Source organism: Lycium barbarum, chromosome 3 (assembly GCF_019175385.1).
Source record: "Lycium barbarum isolate Lr01 chromosome 3, ASM1917538v2, whole genome shotgun sequence".
NCBI classification, from domain to species: Eukaryota; Viridiplantae; Streptophyta; class Magnoliopsida; order Solanales; family Solanaceae; genus Lycium; species Lycium barbarum.
Genome location: NC_083339.1, coordinates 133,216,872 through 133,234,607, shown reverse-complemented (window position 1 = coordinate 133,234,607; position 17,736 = coordinate 133,216,872). Strand labels below are relative to the sequence as shown.

The following is a 17,736-nucleotide window of genomic DNA, read 5'->3' as shown; positions in this document are numbered from 1 at the left end:
TTTCCTATATATGATCGTGTACAGTGAATAATGAATACACAGAAAATTCTGTAATTCTCATCATTCTCATTTCATTTCCTTTATGGTATCAGAGCAGGTCTTCTAAAAGATCCTGCTAATTCACTCTTTTCTTTCTTTCTGAAATTCATCTTCAATGGCTATTGAAGAAACAACTCACATCACAACCACACCTGTTGCTATGGATTCTAGCAACCCTCTTCATCTTCATTCGTCAGACTCTCCAGGAATGAACTTGGTTAACTCCACTTTCGATGGTAGAGGATATGGTGGTTCGCGCAGATCTGTTCTAATTACTCTTTCAGCAAAGAACAAAGTGGGGCTGATAGATGGAACCTGCAAGAAACCAAATGTAGATTCAACAGATTTCAAGCAATGGCATAGGAGCAATGACATGGTGCTATCTAGGCTACTAAATTCACTCTCAAAAGAGATCTCAGACAGTGTGATATTCTCAAAGACTACAAGGGACCTCTGGACTGATCTAGAGGATAGGTTCGGACAGTCGAATGGTGCACAACTATATCATCTACAAAAGGAGCTAAACGACTTGGTTCAAGGAGAAAATGATATAGCAGGTTATTTTACTAAACTCAAGAAACTTTGGGATGAACTTGACACTTTGAATGCTAATACAAAGTATGGATGTGACTGCTCTTGTGGTGGAAAGACCAAACTCACTAAATCTCTACAAGATGAGAGGTTAATTAAGTTCTTAATGGGTTTAAATGAGTCCTAGGCAGCAGCTAAAAGTAACATGTTAATGATTTCACCCTTACCTAGTGTCAATCATGCTTATGCACTGCTGATTTAGGACGAAAGGCAGAGAGAAGCCTTTGTGAGCAACCATTTTTCTACAGGGTCATCTTCTTTCCATGATTCAGCTTCAACTCAGTTTGTAGCAAATCAGAGGTATGAAAGGCCAAACCAGTTTGCTGCAAATCAAAGGTATTATGCTGGAATCAGTCTGTGGGAAACCAAAAATATGGGAATTATGAGTCAAGGACTGGAAAAGGAGAGATGGATGCAAGAAGGAATGACCAGTTCTGTTCATACTGTAAGAAACCTGGACACAGTATTGAAAAGTGTTACAGGATCATAGGTTCCCAGTAGATTTCAAATTCACCAAAATAAAGAAAGGTCAGTCAGTTCAGCCAAACATCAATAGTAACTCAACTATAGGAGAAGGAAGTTCTTGCTATTCAAGTAATCAGGGAAATGGAAATTTTGAACCTCAACTTTCACCAGATATGATTAACCAGCTCATTCAAATGCTCAACAACACAAAAGGAGGAAACCAGGAAACTACAAACACTGAAGCAAATGCTAACATTGTGGCTTGTGCTAGTAAAAATGATCCCATTAGACAGTGTTTAACTTGTCTTAATCATCCTTTTGTTTGTGCTAATCATGTTAAGTCTGATTCTTGGATTATAGATTCAGGGGCCTCAGAACAAATGGCCTTTGATCTAAATTCATTTTCTAATATCATCATGTTCCCAATTCCTGTAACAGTTACATTACCTAATTTACAAAAGGTAAAGGTGACACATATGGGGACTGTTTCTATCTCAGACAATCTTATGTTACAAAATGTCCTTTTCATTCCAGACTTCAATTATAATCTTCTTTCTGTTCACAAGATTTGCATTCAGTATCATTGCAATCTAGTTTTTTCTTCTCTAAACTGTGTCTTGCAGGCCCCTTCACTGAAGAGGCCACAGGTTCTTGGTAATTCAGAAAATGGGCTATATCTTTTGAAGACAAGTGATCAAACATCCAAGATAGAGTCTAGAAATGATGTTTCAGTTTCAGTCTGTAATAAGAACTCTAGTGTGTTTCCTTTTTCTACTTCAGCTTCAGTGTTGCCTAATAGTAATTTTAATGTAATGTTATGGCATACCAAACTGGGCTATCTTCTTTTTTCATCTATGAGAAATATCAATTCCTGTTTCAGAGATTCTTGTTCAAATTTAAAAGTTCCTTGTGATGTTTGTGCTATTGCTAGATAGACCAAATTAGTTTTTCCAACTAGTGCTATTTCTACTAGTTCAATTTTTGAAATGATACATATTGATACATAGGGACCTTATAAATCCTCCACCTATGATGGATATAGATACTTCCTCACAATTGTTGATGATTTTAGTAGAGGAACTTGGACGCAACTTTTAAAAACAAAAAGTAATGCATTCCCAATTCTGAAAACTTTTCTTAGCATAGTGGAAAGACAGTTTTCAACAAAGGTCAAAATCATAAGGTCTGATAATGCAATGGAACTAGGAACTAGTTTGATTTCATCTGATTATTTTCATTCTCAAGGGATTATCCACCAAACCACTTGTGTGGCTACTCCACAACAAAATGGAGTGGTGGAAAGAAAGCATAGACATCTACTTGAAACTTGTAGAGCCTTGCTACATCAATCAAATGTGCCCATTTCGTTTTGGGGAGATTGTCTACTTACAACTACTTTTCTCATCAATAGGTTTCCATCTAGGGTCCTCAACTTCAAAACACCCTATGAAATTCTTTATAATAAGAAACCTTCCAACAATTTCATCAGAAACTTTGGTGTCTCTGTTATGTGTCAACCCTTTCCATTCACAGAAGCAAAATGGATCCTAGAGCTATGAAGTGTATATTTCTAGGATACCCTCCAGGAAAGAAAGGATACAAAGTTATGGACCTAAACACTAGGAAAATTTATGTTTCTAGAGATATCATATTTCATGAATCCACCTATCCTTTCAAATCCACATCAACTGATTCTACAACAGTTGTTTCACCACAAAATCCTGAAAAACATACTTTCCCATGTAATTCCTCTGATGATGAACCAGAACTAGCTTCACCTCTTCCTTCAACATCACCATCTGATGAACCAGAAAATACTCCTACACCTCCCACATCACCTTCGGCTCCACATTCAACTCCTATCACTCAACCACAACAAATTCCTACCATTCAACCTCAAGAAATTCCCACTTCTTCCAGACCAGTCAGAGTACACAACCAACCTAGATATTTGAAAGATTACATTTGCAACAGCCTTTATCTTACTGATCTGACCACTGCCTGTTTCACCACTCCTCTCTAACCCTCCATTTATTCTTTTTTAGTACTCACACATTCAAACCAACAACTTCTAAATTCCATTTCAAACATCACAGAGCCTTTAAGCTACTCTCAAGCTGCTGCACATCGGGGTTGGCATGAGGCCATGAAAACTGAATTTCAAGCTCTACTTTCTAATCAAACTTGGGATGCTTTGCATCCAAGTGGGTGTACAAAGTCAAGCATAAATCAGATGGCAGCATTGAAAGACTAAAGGCTCGTTTGGTTGTGAGAGGAGACATTCAAAGGGAAGGGATTGATTTCACAGAAACATTTTCCCCTGTGGTCAAGATGACCACAATCAGGTGCTTATTTGCTGTGGCAGTAAAGAAACAATGGTGTATCTCTCAATTGGATGCAAAAAAATGCTTTTCTACATGGTGATCTACAAGAAGAGGTTTATATGAAATTCTCACAAGGTATGGAACCATCAGATCCTAGGCTAGTTTGCAAGTTGAAGAAATCACTATATGGGCTTAAACAAGCCTCAAGACAGTGGTATGCAAGGTTGACTGGTGCTCTAAACTTCAAAGGATACATTTCATCTCTCAATGACTATTCCCTATTTTTTAAAAGAATTGGGGATCTAATTTCAATAATTGCGGTGTATATTGATGATATCATTTTGACAGGGAATGGTACTACTGAACTGCAGTTACTCAAGGTGTTTCTAGATCAAGAGTTCAAAATAAAGGATTTAGGAGATGTGAATTATTTTTTGGGTATGGAAGTTATACGAGAACCAACTGGAATGATCCTAAGTCAGAGGAAGTTTACCTTAGACTTACTTGCTGAGTTTGATTGTCCTGATTCTCCTACAGTTTCCTCTCCACTTGATTCTTCCCATAAGCTCAGAGCTGATGAAGGTGATCTCCTACCCAATCCTATCATTTATCGCAGACTTTTGGGGAAACTCAATTTTTAACCCACACACGCCCTGATTTATCTTTCACTGTTCAACACCTCAGTCAGTACATGCAAAGTCCTCGAATGAGCTGCACTTCGAGTCATTCGATATTTACATTCTTCTCCTGGACAAGGGATTTTCTTCTATGTTAATCCCTCTTTTCAGATCCTTGCTTTTTGTGATTTCGATTGGGGAACATGCCCTGAAACCAGCCGGTCGGTTAGTGGTTATTTCATCAACATTGGGGGTTCCCCAATTTCGTGGAAATCGAAGAAACAAACTTTAATTTCCTTATCATCTGCTGAAGCCGAGTATCGGTCTATGCGTAGAGTTGTTGCAGAATTAACTTGGCTTGCTCGTCTTCTCGAAGATCTTTCCATTTCCCCCTCTCTTCCCATTCCAATTCATTCTGATAGCCAATCCGCGATCAACATAGCTAAAAATCCCGTCTTTCATGAACGAACAAAACATGTAGAAATTGATTGTCATTTTGTTCGACAACAATTTCTCTCTGGTTTAATTTCTCTCAATTTTGTTTCCTCTTCATCTCAGCTAGCTGATTTATTCACTAAACCTTTAGCCGGGCTTCCTCATCTATCTATCCTTTGCAAGTTGGGTGTCTCGCCTTTCCCCTCCAACTTGAGGGGGTGTTGATACCAATTATCATCATCCATTAGAGATGGATGAGTTTGAGCGTACGAAGAAGAAAGAAGACAATTCATATCACTAAGCAATGAGCTGTACAATGAAAGAGACAACCAGGTGGAGATAAATGAGCCATTGATCAAATGAAAATAGATTAATCTTGGGCGTACATTTGTGTACAACTATTGTACTAGAATTAGATTTATTGCTTTTGTAATTATTTTATTCATGCAATAGGAGATAGACAAGCGTAGAGAGTTTGTTAGAATTAGATGCTTTTCTTTCCTATATATGATCGTGTACAGTGAATAATGAATACACAGAAAATTCTACAATTCTCATCATTCTCATTATTTCATTTCCTTTATCTAGCTCATTGGTCCCCTACTCGGTGCTATAACTTGGACGTTACCTTTGAAATTGCGCAATTAGAAGTACAGAGGTAATAATTATATATAAAAAAAAATTACTCCATCTGTTCCATAATAAGTTTCATCTTAGATAAAAATACGCATATTAAAAAATTAATAATTCAATATAAAGTTTATCAAATTATCCCTATATAATAAATTAAATTACTTTTTCCTCTCGATAGAACATGCACAAGTAGTAAACCTTTTGACTTTGAGAATCCAATAATACCAAGTTCCTATGTGGCTTCTCCAATCATCATTTAAATGTTACTTTAACTTGTCACTTTTTGTCCAAGAGTAAAATTGAAAAAAAAAAGCCAATTTGTGTCTAGTGACACTTATGGAAAAAATAACTTTGTGTACTGCAAAGTATAAATAAATTATTTATCTCTCCTCTTCAATTCCATTGAATGGCTGATTTAAATGGTCAGGTTAATGGTCATTAAGACCTCGTTAACGGCTAGATTAATGGCTCATCAATTCCTTCTTTGTCCCTTTAAATTTTCAGCCTATGTATTCTCTCTTCTTTGTGAATTGTATATACACAGAAAATCATCTCTTTTTTTTCTTAATAGTTCTTTTCCTTATAACTTTTGGGCCATTTAATTTGTGCAAACTCCAAAATTTCAGCTACTAGTGCAAGTATTTGGAAGTGCTGTGGAACTTTGGAGTGATCGAGCTAAACAATGCACCGTAGTCGGTCCGAAATCACTTTCAAGACAATGGCTTGCCACGATACAACAGTGATCCGATAAGTTAATTCTATCCTTCTATTTATTTTATTGATTAATATTGCTAATATTTCCAACAACTTATTATGGGACAATTTTTTTTTTGGATAAGGTGACATTTATTATCCGACGGAGGGAGTAATAATTACTAACACATAAAATCTTGTTCTGTTGCAGCCTTGCAAGTTGCAGGCATGAACCTCCTCACATACAAATTCCTCTAGATGGGTTGAACAATTCATGATCTCCTAAAAAGGCGAGTGTTCGCATAGCTGCGCAGTGCAGCATTTTTCCAAATTACTCCATCTTTCTCACTTTTAAGATATTAATTTAATTTATATACTATAGTATTAGTGATACGAAAAGAAAATCTTACATGAATGATCAAAATGTGATTTTAAAGAGCACACATCAACTCAAAATTTACAATTTAACTAGTTTGATGAATTTACACCAGCAATAATGTATAAGCCACAGTAAAAAGGGTAGTTACAATAATACAGAATGGACAAAAAAAATAAGGTAATAAGTTGTGAAAATGAAATGTTAAACTCACATACAGTAACAGCTTTGAAGCGTCAATGCATAGTGACGCCAAACTTTTGAAGAAGGTTAGGCATATTACTGAGAATAGCTAAGGTGTTACTCATATACTCCTTAGCATTCTGCACCCTCGCTTTCACTTCCCCAACCAACGGCGATCCCATCTCATCCAATCCCTCAAGACACGTGTCCTGATCAGTCATCGCCGCACTTATCCACGTCTGCATGTTATTCACCTTCATCACAGTCAACGCACTCTCACCGGGACCCACATTTAATAACTCAGCCGACTCGTTGAGTTGACTCAACGCGTCATCGAAAAGGCTAATACAGTCTTTCAACGCGGATACGGTTCCCGGGTCATTGACTTTCGAGATTAAAGCTTTTGGCAACAGAGTGACGTTCGTTAATTCCTTAACGATAGCTTGAAGAGAGAGGTTGAGGAAGTATTCCGGGTCGGGTTTGGGCTGGTTGGTGTTGAGGGAGGAAATGGAGTCAAAACATGACCCGGGATGCTGAGTCACTGCGCACACGATTTTGAGGGGGTCGGGTGATGACGGTGTGGACGCGTGGATGAACGCGCCGCCTAATGCGCAGATGAGTAAAGTTAGGAAGAGAGTGAGAGAGAGGGCGATGGTGAGGCGACGTTTGTGGGCGGCTCTGCGAGTGGGGATGGAAGATGGATCTTCAGAAGCGTTGACTTTGCCATAGCCTTTGACTAAATTCATAGATTCCATTGAATGCAAATGGCGAAAAATTGGGTTTGGGAATTGAGAGGTTTTTTGGAGAGGGAATGAAAAGTTGGAGGAGTTGATAAGAATTTGGGTGTGGGGTGGGCTGTTAGCACGTTCTGCTCTTTTTCCTTTTACGAGTATTAAGTTTGCTGACAAATCAAAAAAAAACAATTTGGATAATAGTATATGTTTAGAGATAAAATTAGAATTTGATTTTGAATTATATGAGTTTTAAATTCTAAAATAATCATATGAGATGATAGTGAATGATAAAACTATTGAATTCGATCGAGGAAATGATCAAAAAAATCCTTAAATGAGCTTTGATTATATTTGGTCCTTAATATATAAACATGATACAAATAATCCTTAGTGGTCGTTTGGTTCAAGGTATAAAATGGGTTATGTCAGTACTAATTTTTATACCACGCTTGGTATAAGGTATAGATTTATCCCGGGATTATTTTATACCTTGTACCAAACGTGGTATAAAAATTAGTGCTGGGATAACTCAACTTATACCTTCTTAACCCACTTATATTAGGATTATTTTATACCATCTTTTAAATGGTATAAAATAATCCCAATAGATGAGATAAATTAGTCCCGGGACTATTTTAACTAGCAACCAAACGACCACTTAATGTATTCCAAAAGTGATCAGTTTGATCCTAAACTATATAGTAGTAACTAAAAAGACTCGCTACTTTTGTTGTCAAAATAAATTGCTGCCCTCCATATCTTCCTCCATATACAATTTACTTAGCCTGATCAAAGATATCTCAGGCTTCCTTTCATACATCATTGAATATACTCACCATAAAATTGCAATATTCAATACTCCAACATTGAATTTTCCTGTGGCTCTTTCACTGTAGGGTTAGAAATTTTGATGTGGATTCTAAAATGGGATTGAATGATACAAAAATGTACCTTTATTTTGTAATTTGATAGCTCACGTGTAGTACACATGTCGATGGACTCCCTTTATTTTAACAACAAAATTAACTATTATCTTTATTTGTATGACTTAGGACCAAACTAATTACTATTTTTTAAAATATATTACAAACAACTTTTATCATGTGTATACATTAAAGGGACCATTTTGATCATTTTCTCCGAGTTTGATAAACTTGTACATAATTTTCTAGCTTTTGTCCCTATTTATGCACATTGAACTCGTACTAAACCTTTTAACCACGCCCCCAGCATATGTTATCTTCCCTAAATAACTTGAAATTTACTTTACTTTACTTTGTGAGAATTTACAAAGGAAGCAACAACATAACAATAAGTACCCATCTAATTTTATTCATATTCATCAAAGGTCTAGAGAACTCAAAAGAGTGACGAACCACATACAACATCAAAATTGAATAATCAGCGTATTTATCACCATACACGTAATAGGCAAAAAACTAAAAGCAGCAAGAAAATATACTGCACACCAAATACATATAGCATACCCACGAAATTCAAATCCGAGAAAAGTAAAGCCATAATACTTTTCCCCGAGCTTCGAAATGCACTAAAATTGAAAACACTATTAATCGATGGATTAAACATCTCATTAATAATGTTCATATTCGCCAGAATAATTAAGCAATTATTCACGTTTTCCGTATCCAGTCCCTTTTCATATTCTAACCAATGCAAACACCTTGCAATTTTTGGCCTTTCAATAACTAGCCAGTCAATCATTTCAGATCTCATAGTCAACGTTACTGTCTTGTTTTTCTCCTCATCTATCGCTAAATAACTGTTCAATTGACTCAATGTACTGTTAAAATACAAATACTCGCATTGACTTGGCGTTGACTGATCATCGCTAGGGGAATTGTACGATTTGAGTGAATATGTGATTTTTTTGAGCTCGTTTATTGTAGTATGAAGAGAAATGGAGAATATTTGAGATGACTTTATTTTTTTGTTTTTGTAGAGGGAATCAGACATGTACCTAAAGCATGTATCATAGTACGGAGTGGGATTGCAAATGGATTGGATTGCCTTTTCTGGATTATTGGCAGGTAACTCAGAGTCATAATCATGCTTAATGATCGTTAAAACAGAGATAATTGCAACGATTATGAGAATGAAAAAGATGATTAAAGTGATGAACAACTTGGGTAGCTTTCTTTTTCTTGAGTTGGTTTGATCATTCAGGTTAAGGCTAACTGATGGCTTTGAGATTTTGTTGGTAGAATCTGACTCCATGGCAACACTTGGAATGGAATTTGAAATCTTGAGATTTTTTTTTTCTTTTTTGGTTAGATGAAAATATTGTGTGAAGGCACTTAGTGCTAAATTGTGAGTGACCGAAGACTTGGTCAATATTTCCATCATGTCAATTTTTTCCAAAAAATCAAGCAGGAAATACTTCCTCCGTTTCAATTTATATGAATTTATTTAACTGGGCACGACATTTAAGAAAGATGGAAGACTTTTAAAACTTGTGGTTTAAAATAAACCTTGAAAATTTGTGTGGTTGTAAATCATTCATAAAGTGAATTTGTTTTCAAATTAGGAAGGAAGTCATTCATTTTGACAAGAATTAAAAAGAAAATAAGTTCAAATAAATTGAAAAAGAGGGAGCGTTACTTAGTGCTTTGATTATTGAGGAGTTGTTGATTAGTTGACTCTTGACTCTTTGAGAGGCAACTATTTTTGAGGTTGATCGGCATTGTTTAACCATGAGGACCCCACGGAAATTGGCTTATCGAGAAACAGAAGATTAAGGACGACACTTTTTATTTGAGGTAAATTCAAAATTGTTGGAATTGTTTAATCATCAATTAGTGAGATTGGTAACCGATCAAAAGCGATTTGATTATAATTTAATTCGTGATGATCATAAATAAAAGTTCATATTTTTCGATCATTGATAAACAATTTGTTAGGCAGTTCATATTCTTCGGTCATTGATTAAACAATTTTTAGACAACTCAATGCAATTACCACAAAATATATAGATTACAAAATCAGTACTGTATAAGCATTAGTTTAACCTGTAGTCCTGTAATAGTGTTTTCTTCATATTACTAATATATGTTTACCATAAAGATTTATTTATAATTATCTTTTAAGAAATCTAGTCGTGTACATATATTTACACACTCAGTACAAAGAACTTTAACCTGAAAGTTTTGTGTGATTACCTAGATAACAAAACTGTATTTTATTCTTTTCAATTGGAAGAACACTGTTTCATTTGCACTAAAATTGCATCCAAACTTCTAGGGAAGTTTTTGAGAATAATGCCTAACGAGTGTCTTATCTCAGATAATTCCTTGTAAAATTTCATAACCATGATCTTATCTTGTTATACTGTGGTTGATGCAGCAAACCTTATTTCAAGAGCGCCTCCAAAAACCAACCTTAATTTCCCCAATACTCCCAGCCTTCCCAAAAATAAATGTAATCAGTTAAACTTTCGACCAATTTAAACTTCCATGGATTAGGTAGAGGTGGACCTTATTTCGAGCATCTACAATTTGCTAACCTTCTGTTTGGATGGTTGTTTCCCGTGGTTCATTAATGTACAATATGGTATGATACAATATAGTGTTGTATTACATTGTATTGTATTAATGAACACAATGTTTGGCTAGACTGTATCATTTGTTGTGGCTTAATAACATTTGTATTGTTTGGTTTGACTGTATGGTACTGTATAATAACTTGTAAATTTACTAAAATACCTTTAACTCTTAATTAGAAATTAATTTATATATATATTAATAAAACTCAAGTAAAGAATAAAATAGAAACTTTAAAAAATAAGTAGATAGTGGGTGGGGGTGGTGGAGGGGTGAGTGGTGTGAGGTGGGTGGTTGTGGGATCTGGGTGGTAGGGTGGGGGTGAGTGGTTGTGGGAGTGGAGTTGGGTGGTGGTGAGTGGTTGTAGGGGTGGAGTTGGGTGGTGGTGAGGGATAGTGGGTGGGGGTGGTGGAGAGGTAGGCGGTGTGAGGTGGGTGGTTGTGGGATGAGGGTGGGGGTGAGTTGTTGTGGGGTGGGGTTGGGCAGTGGTGAAGGGTAGTGGGGGTGGGTGGCAGATGAGTGGGGTAGTTGGAGATAGGGGTGGGTGGTTGCGCGGGGTGGGGTGGGGTGAGTGGTAGGGTGCGGGTGGGGTGGGGTGGATGGTGGAGGGTGGAGGGTGGGGTATAATGGAGAAATGAAATACGTAATCGTGGAAAAACCATCAAATTCGTGGTTCCAAAAATTTAGACTTTTCATGATTATATAACCATAGAATGAACCATGGGTTTACAACACCATACTATATAATTTTAAGAACAATGAAAACAAACTTGGTTTCATAGAAAACCATACATTAATGAATCACGGGAAACCACCATCTAAAGAGGGATTGTCCAACCAAAAAAAGCAAATATTTTTTAAGTCCGAGGGAAGAAGGGTCAAAGAAAGAGAAACTTTTTTTGATTGTTATTCTCAATTCAAACAAGGTGAAATTGGCTAATATGAATCGTACCATGCTGTTACATATTGAATCATTCAATATATACGTAGTAGCAGGGCTAAAAGAAAAATTAAGAGCAAATACTCAAAGCAAAAGAGCCAAACAGGAAGCCCATATTCAAACTCCCAAACTAAAGAGCCTAATACCGATCCAATTGTGGGATAAAACAAGTCGAAAATGTCATCCACATTTCGCAATATTCCTCTGCTATTCCTCATGTTTTCCTGTGCTGCATAACTTCTCTCTCTTATTTCAACCGTAACCGTTGATGGAATCTCCTTCAATAAATAAATGCACCTTTGTACTTGACTCATAGCTTCACCAATCCAGCGTTGCAAATCCCAAACAACTCTGTTAATTGCCAATATTTTCTCATCTGGGTCAATACCCAAACTCATTTCTGATTCATTGAGTTTTTTTCAGAGAGAATTCAATCATTCCTTGACAATTTCTCAGTACCCCAATAGTCTCGGGCTTAGTGTGTACCTAATTGGAAAACAAAGATTAAAACACAATAATAAAATTATTTATCAATAAAATAATAGCACTGAAAAATTAAATATCTATGATAATATTTAATCAGCAAAACTAAATAATACCAGCAAATTTAGAAGAATGAAATAAAAGACAAGGCCTAAGAGAAGTCTCTGCACAAGACAAGCGTCATAAACACTTGTTTTTCTAAAAAATAATGCATTTGCCACCACATTCTATGTGTGAGACACTATTGTATATACCTCTGAGATTGTTTTTTCAAGTGAAAGCTCGATTCGTGCAGCAAAAAGCGAAAGGATAAAAACCTGTGATGGGTTAATTTTATTTCTGTTTGACCAAGATAAGATTGGGCTTTCGCCATCATAGGAATAATAAAGTGTGGCAATAGAGCCATAGCATGAGTTAACTAATGGATCTTCGCTGATGAGATCACAGACTGATGTATAGCGTTTGTTGGGTTAAAGGAAAGTGATTTGGACTCCGTATTTTGTTTAAGTATTATTGAAGCAGAGATGATAGCTGCAATTATGAGACTGAAGAGAGTCAACAGACAGATTATCAAACGTAATTTCCTTTTGGTTCTTGAAGAGGATTTATCTTGCAAAAGGCTTTCCTTATTACTGATTGATTCATCCATCTTTTTTTTTTTTATAACAGTTTTGGAAAATGTTCAAAGCTAAAATGGAAGTAATAGAAATGAATACCGATGTTATTTTTATTGCTGAGGTCAACGCCACGAAGCTGCTAAGAAAGAGGAAACAGATACTCATCGGTCCTATATTACTTAATCACTTTTTCTTTTGTACTATTTAATCACTTTTTCTTTTGCACGCTTCTTAAAAATTTATAAATAAAATATTTATTTTACTATTTTATTCATATCTCTCTCCAATGAATATATTCTAATCATTATTGACTATTTTCAAAAACATTTAATAAATGATAAAGATATAATTAATTTTATCTTGATTTTGTAAATAAACATGTAATTTAGAACATATATTCTTAGTAATATGACCAAATAATATGAAACTGAGGAAGTATATTTTTTGTTCTTTTGTTAATTATTTTCTTGATACTCCGAATCGTTTTAGAATCCTCACGTAGTTTAGTGGCGTCCTGCGAGATATATTTGGCTAAACTTAAACTATGACTACATTTCCATTTATTTATGTGTTTTAGTAAATAACTAAAGTGGTTATAATTCAATTTTTTTTGCGTGAGTGCCCTTCTTTTGGGGTGATCTTTATATTTTGCCCCTCATTTATGTCTTCTTTAAATTTTGCCCTTATCGCCTGTTTAATGAAAATTTTTTGACAAAATTATCCTTACCCCATTAAAATCCTTTTTATTTCGTCATTTGTCTTTTTCTTTTCTTTTTTGCTTCTTCTTTCCTCCTCTGTTTTGTGTTTGTCTCATCTGTTCTAAAACTTAGGTACGAATTTGAATCTTTTGCTCGTTTCAATATTTATTTTTATGTTAAATTGTTATTTGTTGAATTGACATCCTTGTCTTCATCGTTTTTTTATATTTAATTGATCCTTTTTTATTTAAAATTATAGTGTTTTGTTATAGTGTCTGTATGATTTTTTGAACTTTAGTTTCATTCCCCAGGTATATATTTTGGTTTTTTGAATGTCGTAATATGTTTTAGTTGATTTTGATATGCATTTTGGTTTTCTCTTTGTTGAATCATTGAAGTTTTGCCTGTGAACAACTGTTTTATGTTGTTGCTGCTGTTTTTATTTAATAATCTAATTTTTATGAAGAATGTTTTTGTCTGAGGCAACATATGTCGGGTCCAGTAGAGTTCTTGATTTTTGAAACTGAAGTTATGCCGGTTCCGGCATAAAGTTATGCTTGTTCCGGCATAACTTCATGAATTAAGTTAATTTATGTGTGCTTAGTTTTTTGGTGTTGCCTTGTTAATAATTTTGGTTTTTATGCAATCTTATGTGTTTTTGGTGTTTTGTTAATAATGTATTGTTTTGGTTATGAAAAATGAAAGTTTGCCTCTCACGGCATACTTTGTAATTTTGTAAACTGAAGTTATGCCGGTTCCGGCATAAAGTTATGCTTGTTCCGGCATAACTTCATGAATTAAGTTAATTTATGTGTGCTTGGTTTTTTGGTGTTGTCTTGTTAATAATTTTGGTTTTTATGCAATCTTATGTGTTTTTGGTGTTGTTTTGTTAATAATGTTTTTGTTTTGCTTATGAAAATGAAAGTTGCCTCAAACAGCATACTTTATTCTTTTGTAAAGTGAACTTCTGCCTCCTCCGGCATACTTTTCTAGTTCTTAACACTTGCGTAAATTTTTGTTTTGCTCATCAAAATAAAAGTTTGTCACTAACAGCATACTTTGTTCTTTTGTAACGTGAACTTCTGCCCCCTCCGGCAGACTTGTTTAATTCTTAACACTTATGTACGTTTTTATTTTGCTTATTAAATGAAAGTTGTCTCTAACAGCATACTTTGTTCTTTTGTAAAGTAAACTTCTGCCTCATCCGACATACTTTTCTATTCTTAACACTTGTATACTTGATGTTTTGCTTATGAAAATGAAAGTTTGCCTCTAACAGCATAATTTGTTCTTTTGTAAAGTGAACTTCTGCCTCCTCCGGCAGACTTGTCTAATTCTTAACACTTGTGTACTTTTTTATTTTGCTTATAAAAATGAAAGTTGCCTCTAACAGCATACTTTGTTCTTTTGTAAAGTAAACTTCTGCCTCCTCCGGCATACTTTTCTAGTTCTTAACACTTGCGTAAATTTTTGTTTTGCTCATGAAATAAAAATTGCCTCTAACAGCATACTTTGTTCTTTTGTAAAATAAACTTCTGCCTCCTCCGACATACTTTTCTAGTTCTTAACACTTGTATACTTGATGTTTTGCTTATGAAAATGAAAGTTTGACTCTAGCGGCATACTTTGTTCTTTTGCAAGGTGAACTTCTGCCTCTTCCGACATACTTGTTCAGAACTTTGCCTGATTATTTTTTGTCAATTGAAGTTACTATAATTTCAAGTAAAGTCATTGAGCATTGTATACTAATCAAATGGAACGTATAAACTAATCAAAATCAGAACAAAGCAATAAATTTGCAATTCTATGTTGTTGAGTAAAATTATGATTCGGAATGTTGAATCTTAACTGAATATCAGTTGTTTAGTTCATAGAAGATGATTTGTTGTTATTTTCAAATATTAACAAATCTAAACTTAATAAAGCATCACATTGAGTTGAATTACGTTCAATTGAAACGCTATATATTATGTATTTATCTTTTCCGATGTTGTAGCAGCAAAATCAATGGAGATTTCTCCGGTAAAATGTTAGAACGATGGAACGATTGAAAGGTTTGTTGTTGAAATGATGGATAGGTTTAATTGGATGTTTGGGGTTCGTTACAGACTTTTAGGTTTTTATATGTGATGAATAGGGGTAGTAACGTCTTTTCTTATTACTTTTTAGCTTAGAAGGGCAAATATTAAAGACCACATTACGGGGGCAAAAATTAAAGACCAACGCATTTGAAGGGCATTCGTGCGAATTGCCCCAAATTCAAAATCAATTAAAGCTAAATCGTTACTTGACCAAATTTCTTTTAGGAGGATTCCTAGGCTATTATATCTATCGCGCACAAATTTTACACAATAATCCTGTTGTAGATAGGTGTAAACATGTAAATACATATATAATCACGAGAAATTCTCTTATGATCAATCAATAAAAAAGGGATGATCATACAAAATCTCAGGTGAGCATGTATATGTACACGAAGAAAAAGGAAATAAATATATTCTAGTGTTTTTATGCTGAGAGTCGAATTTGTGGGAGGGCAAATAGAGGGAAAAGTATTTTTTTTTTTCAAAAAAGAGAAATAAACAACCTAGGTTATTGACAGGCATAAATTTGTTTTGATGCAAACGTGTGAAAAGAGTTTAATTCCTTCTTTATCATTTGAATGTGATAAATTGTAGATATACGGAGAAACGAACATGAAGCTGAAACTCATACAGATTAGAAGATATGACTGTTGTTGACATATTTACAGGACTCCTCTACACGAGGTCAGTCCATTACAGTGACACTAATTACACCCCATAACCTATGATCAACACAAGATTTACACTCACCAAGCTAAAAGGAAAAGGTGTCAAAAAAAAAAAAAAAGGAAAAGAACCCAAATTTTTTTAATCAGAGCTCTTACCGTTCGAACGCTCTCATAGCCAAGCTCCCCATCCAGGAAACATATGACACAAACGATCAGGATCAATGGCGTCATGTATGAGTTGTTGAACCTGCGAAAAAGGGGGCACTTATTACCTCTTTACTTTCTTTCATGCAAACATGAACCAACGGGAAACAAGTTTGAGTAAAAGGAAACTATGATTCTTTGAAGCACAGTACCCTGTCAGCCAATTCTACTGTTGTATATGCAAGTCAAAGAACTCTACTTCCATTTGCCTGGACTTGTACTCCAATATTATTTCAAGACACTGCCAGTTTTGTCAACTTTTCTTCTCTAACTTGCATTCAGGATAAGTTTAGTTTCATTACTCAAACCTCCCTTCTTCCAGAAAATAATGGAAGTAAAGGAGACCAATTTAAACCCGTATAGCTATTGGAAAGAATTTGCAGATCAAGTTCCTGCTTTCTGACTTGAATATTTGCTTTAGAACTGCAAAAATCTTTTTAACTGCAGTAATTTTAATAAGTTGTACTCACTTAACACGTTAGTCCCAGTATGTAGAGTTGGATGCTATTTGTTAGTTATACCCTTGACACTAGCTGATAATTAGGACCACAGTTAAATACTTTTCAGTTAGGATATTAGCCTTTAAATACATGTCTTTGATCAGTCAATCGAACACGGAAAAAAGTTTGCTGTTGCAGTCTCCTACACTTTTCCTTCTTACAATTTCGTTTCTTCTGTTTCTTCATTTCCGGAAACCAATACTGACAGACGCAAAAGCAACTGAAGATAACTAGAGTTGCCTGACCCCGAAAGCACAATTTCTGAGATGAATATCCATAAAGTCTAGTGTAGTTACTTGTGTTGTAGACTAGTAGGTAGAGTTTGATTCTCTCAAGTTCAATTAAACAAAAACCAATTAGACATCACTTGCTAGCAGGGATGGAATCAATAATCAGATCAATAATTTAAGCAGTTAGGATAGAAACACAAGGAAAGCTAGGACTGTTTACTAGTGTGTAGTGTGTGAATTGATGAATTTATTCCGATTTAACAGTTACCTGCCCATGAACGCTTCTCATTTCACCTTCTTCATATCCATCTAACTTTTGTTTAACACGCATCAAGGCTCTAGCAGCATCCTTGTTCCCCTCATAGTCATCTTGTTGAGAGCCTTCCAAACTGGTTTCCAGATCATCATCACTTTCCTATCAAGAAGAAGAAAAGTTCAATAAGCGTCCATGAATGCGAAGATGAACTTTATTATACCTTCTACAGATATCAATCCGTTCATAGATACACGTATAATAAGTTTAGCTTGTAAACTGAAACATGGCTAAAGACTCTTCTAATGGGGCTTGTGTAGTTAGTCAAATGCTTTACGATAGTAAGACGAGGATTTGCTTCTAGCTTAAACAAATTTCACCACCTATAGATCACCAAACTGAGTGTTTCACC

At 35.0% G+C, this 17,736-nt stretch overlaps 2 protein-coding genes and 1 long non-coding RNA gene across 7 annotated transcripts in view; all 3 read right to left on the bottom strand.

Moving 5' to 3' along the window:
* Positions 1-6,409: 6,409 nt before the first annotated feature.
* On the bottom strand, positions 6,410-7,111 carry LOC132631396 (putative pectinesterase/pectinesterase inhibitor 26). Its single transcript, XM_060346972.1, has one exon. It carries the CDS (start codon positions 7,109-7,111, stop codon positions 6,410-6,412), a length of 702 nt encoding a protein of 233 aa, XP_060202955.1.
* A 4,420-nt stretch (positions 7,112-11,531) lies between these two features.
* On the bottom strand, positions 11,532-12,777 carry LOC132634210 (uncharacterized). The gene is made up of 2 exons (XR_009580078.1): positions 12,325-12,777; positions 11,532-12,073 (listed from the first exon to the last, which is right to left on the bottom strand). It is a non-coding gene; the product is annotated as an uncharacterized LOC132634210 (long non-coding RNA).
* Positions 12,778-16,082: 3,305 nt separating this feature from the next.
* Positions 16,083-17,736, bottom strand: part of LOC132632655 (serine/threonine-protein kinase ATM) — a 59,393-nt gene continuing 57,739 nt past the window's right edge. For all 5 annotated transcript variants that reach the window (XM_060348671.1, XM_060348674.1, XM_060348670.1 and 2 more), the window contains 2 exons: positions 17,340-17,486; positions 16,083-16,384 (listed from right to left, as the gene is read on the bottom strand). In XM_060348671.1, the coding sequence (XP_060204654.1) occupies positions 16,307-16,384; positions 17,340-17,486 (225 nt within the window). In that variant the 3' untranslated portion in view covers positions 16,083-16,306. The remainder of the gene's footprint in view (positions 16,385-17,339; positions 17,487-17,736) is intronic.

Excerpts from the sequence above, each read along its gene's own strand:
- LOC132631396 (XM_060346972.1), bottom strand. The coding sequence starts at position 7,111 with ATGGAATCTATGAATTTAGTCAAAGGCTATGGCAAAGTCAACGCTTCT.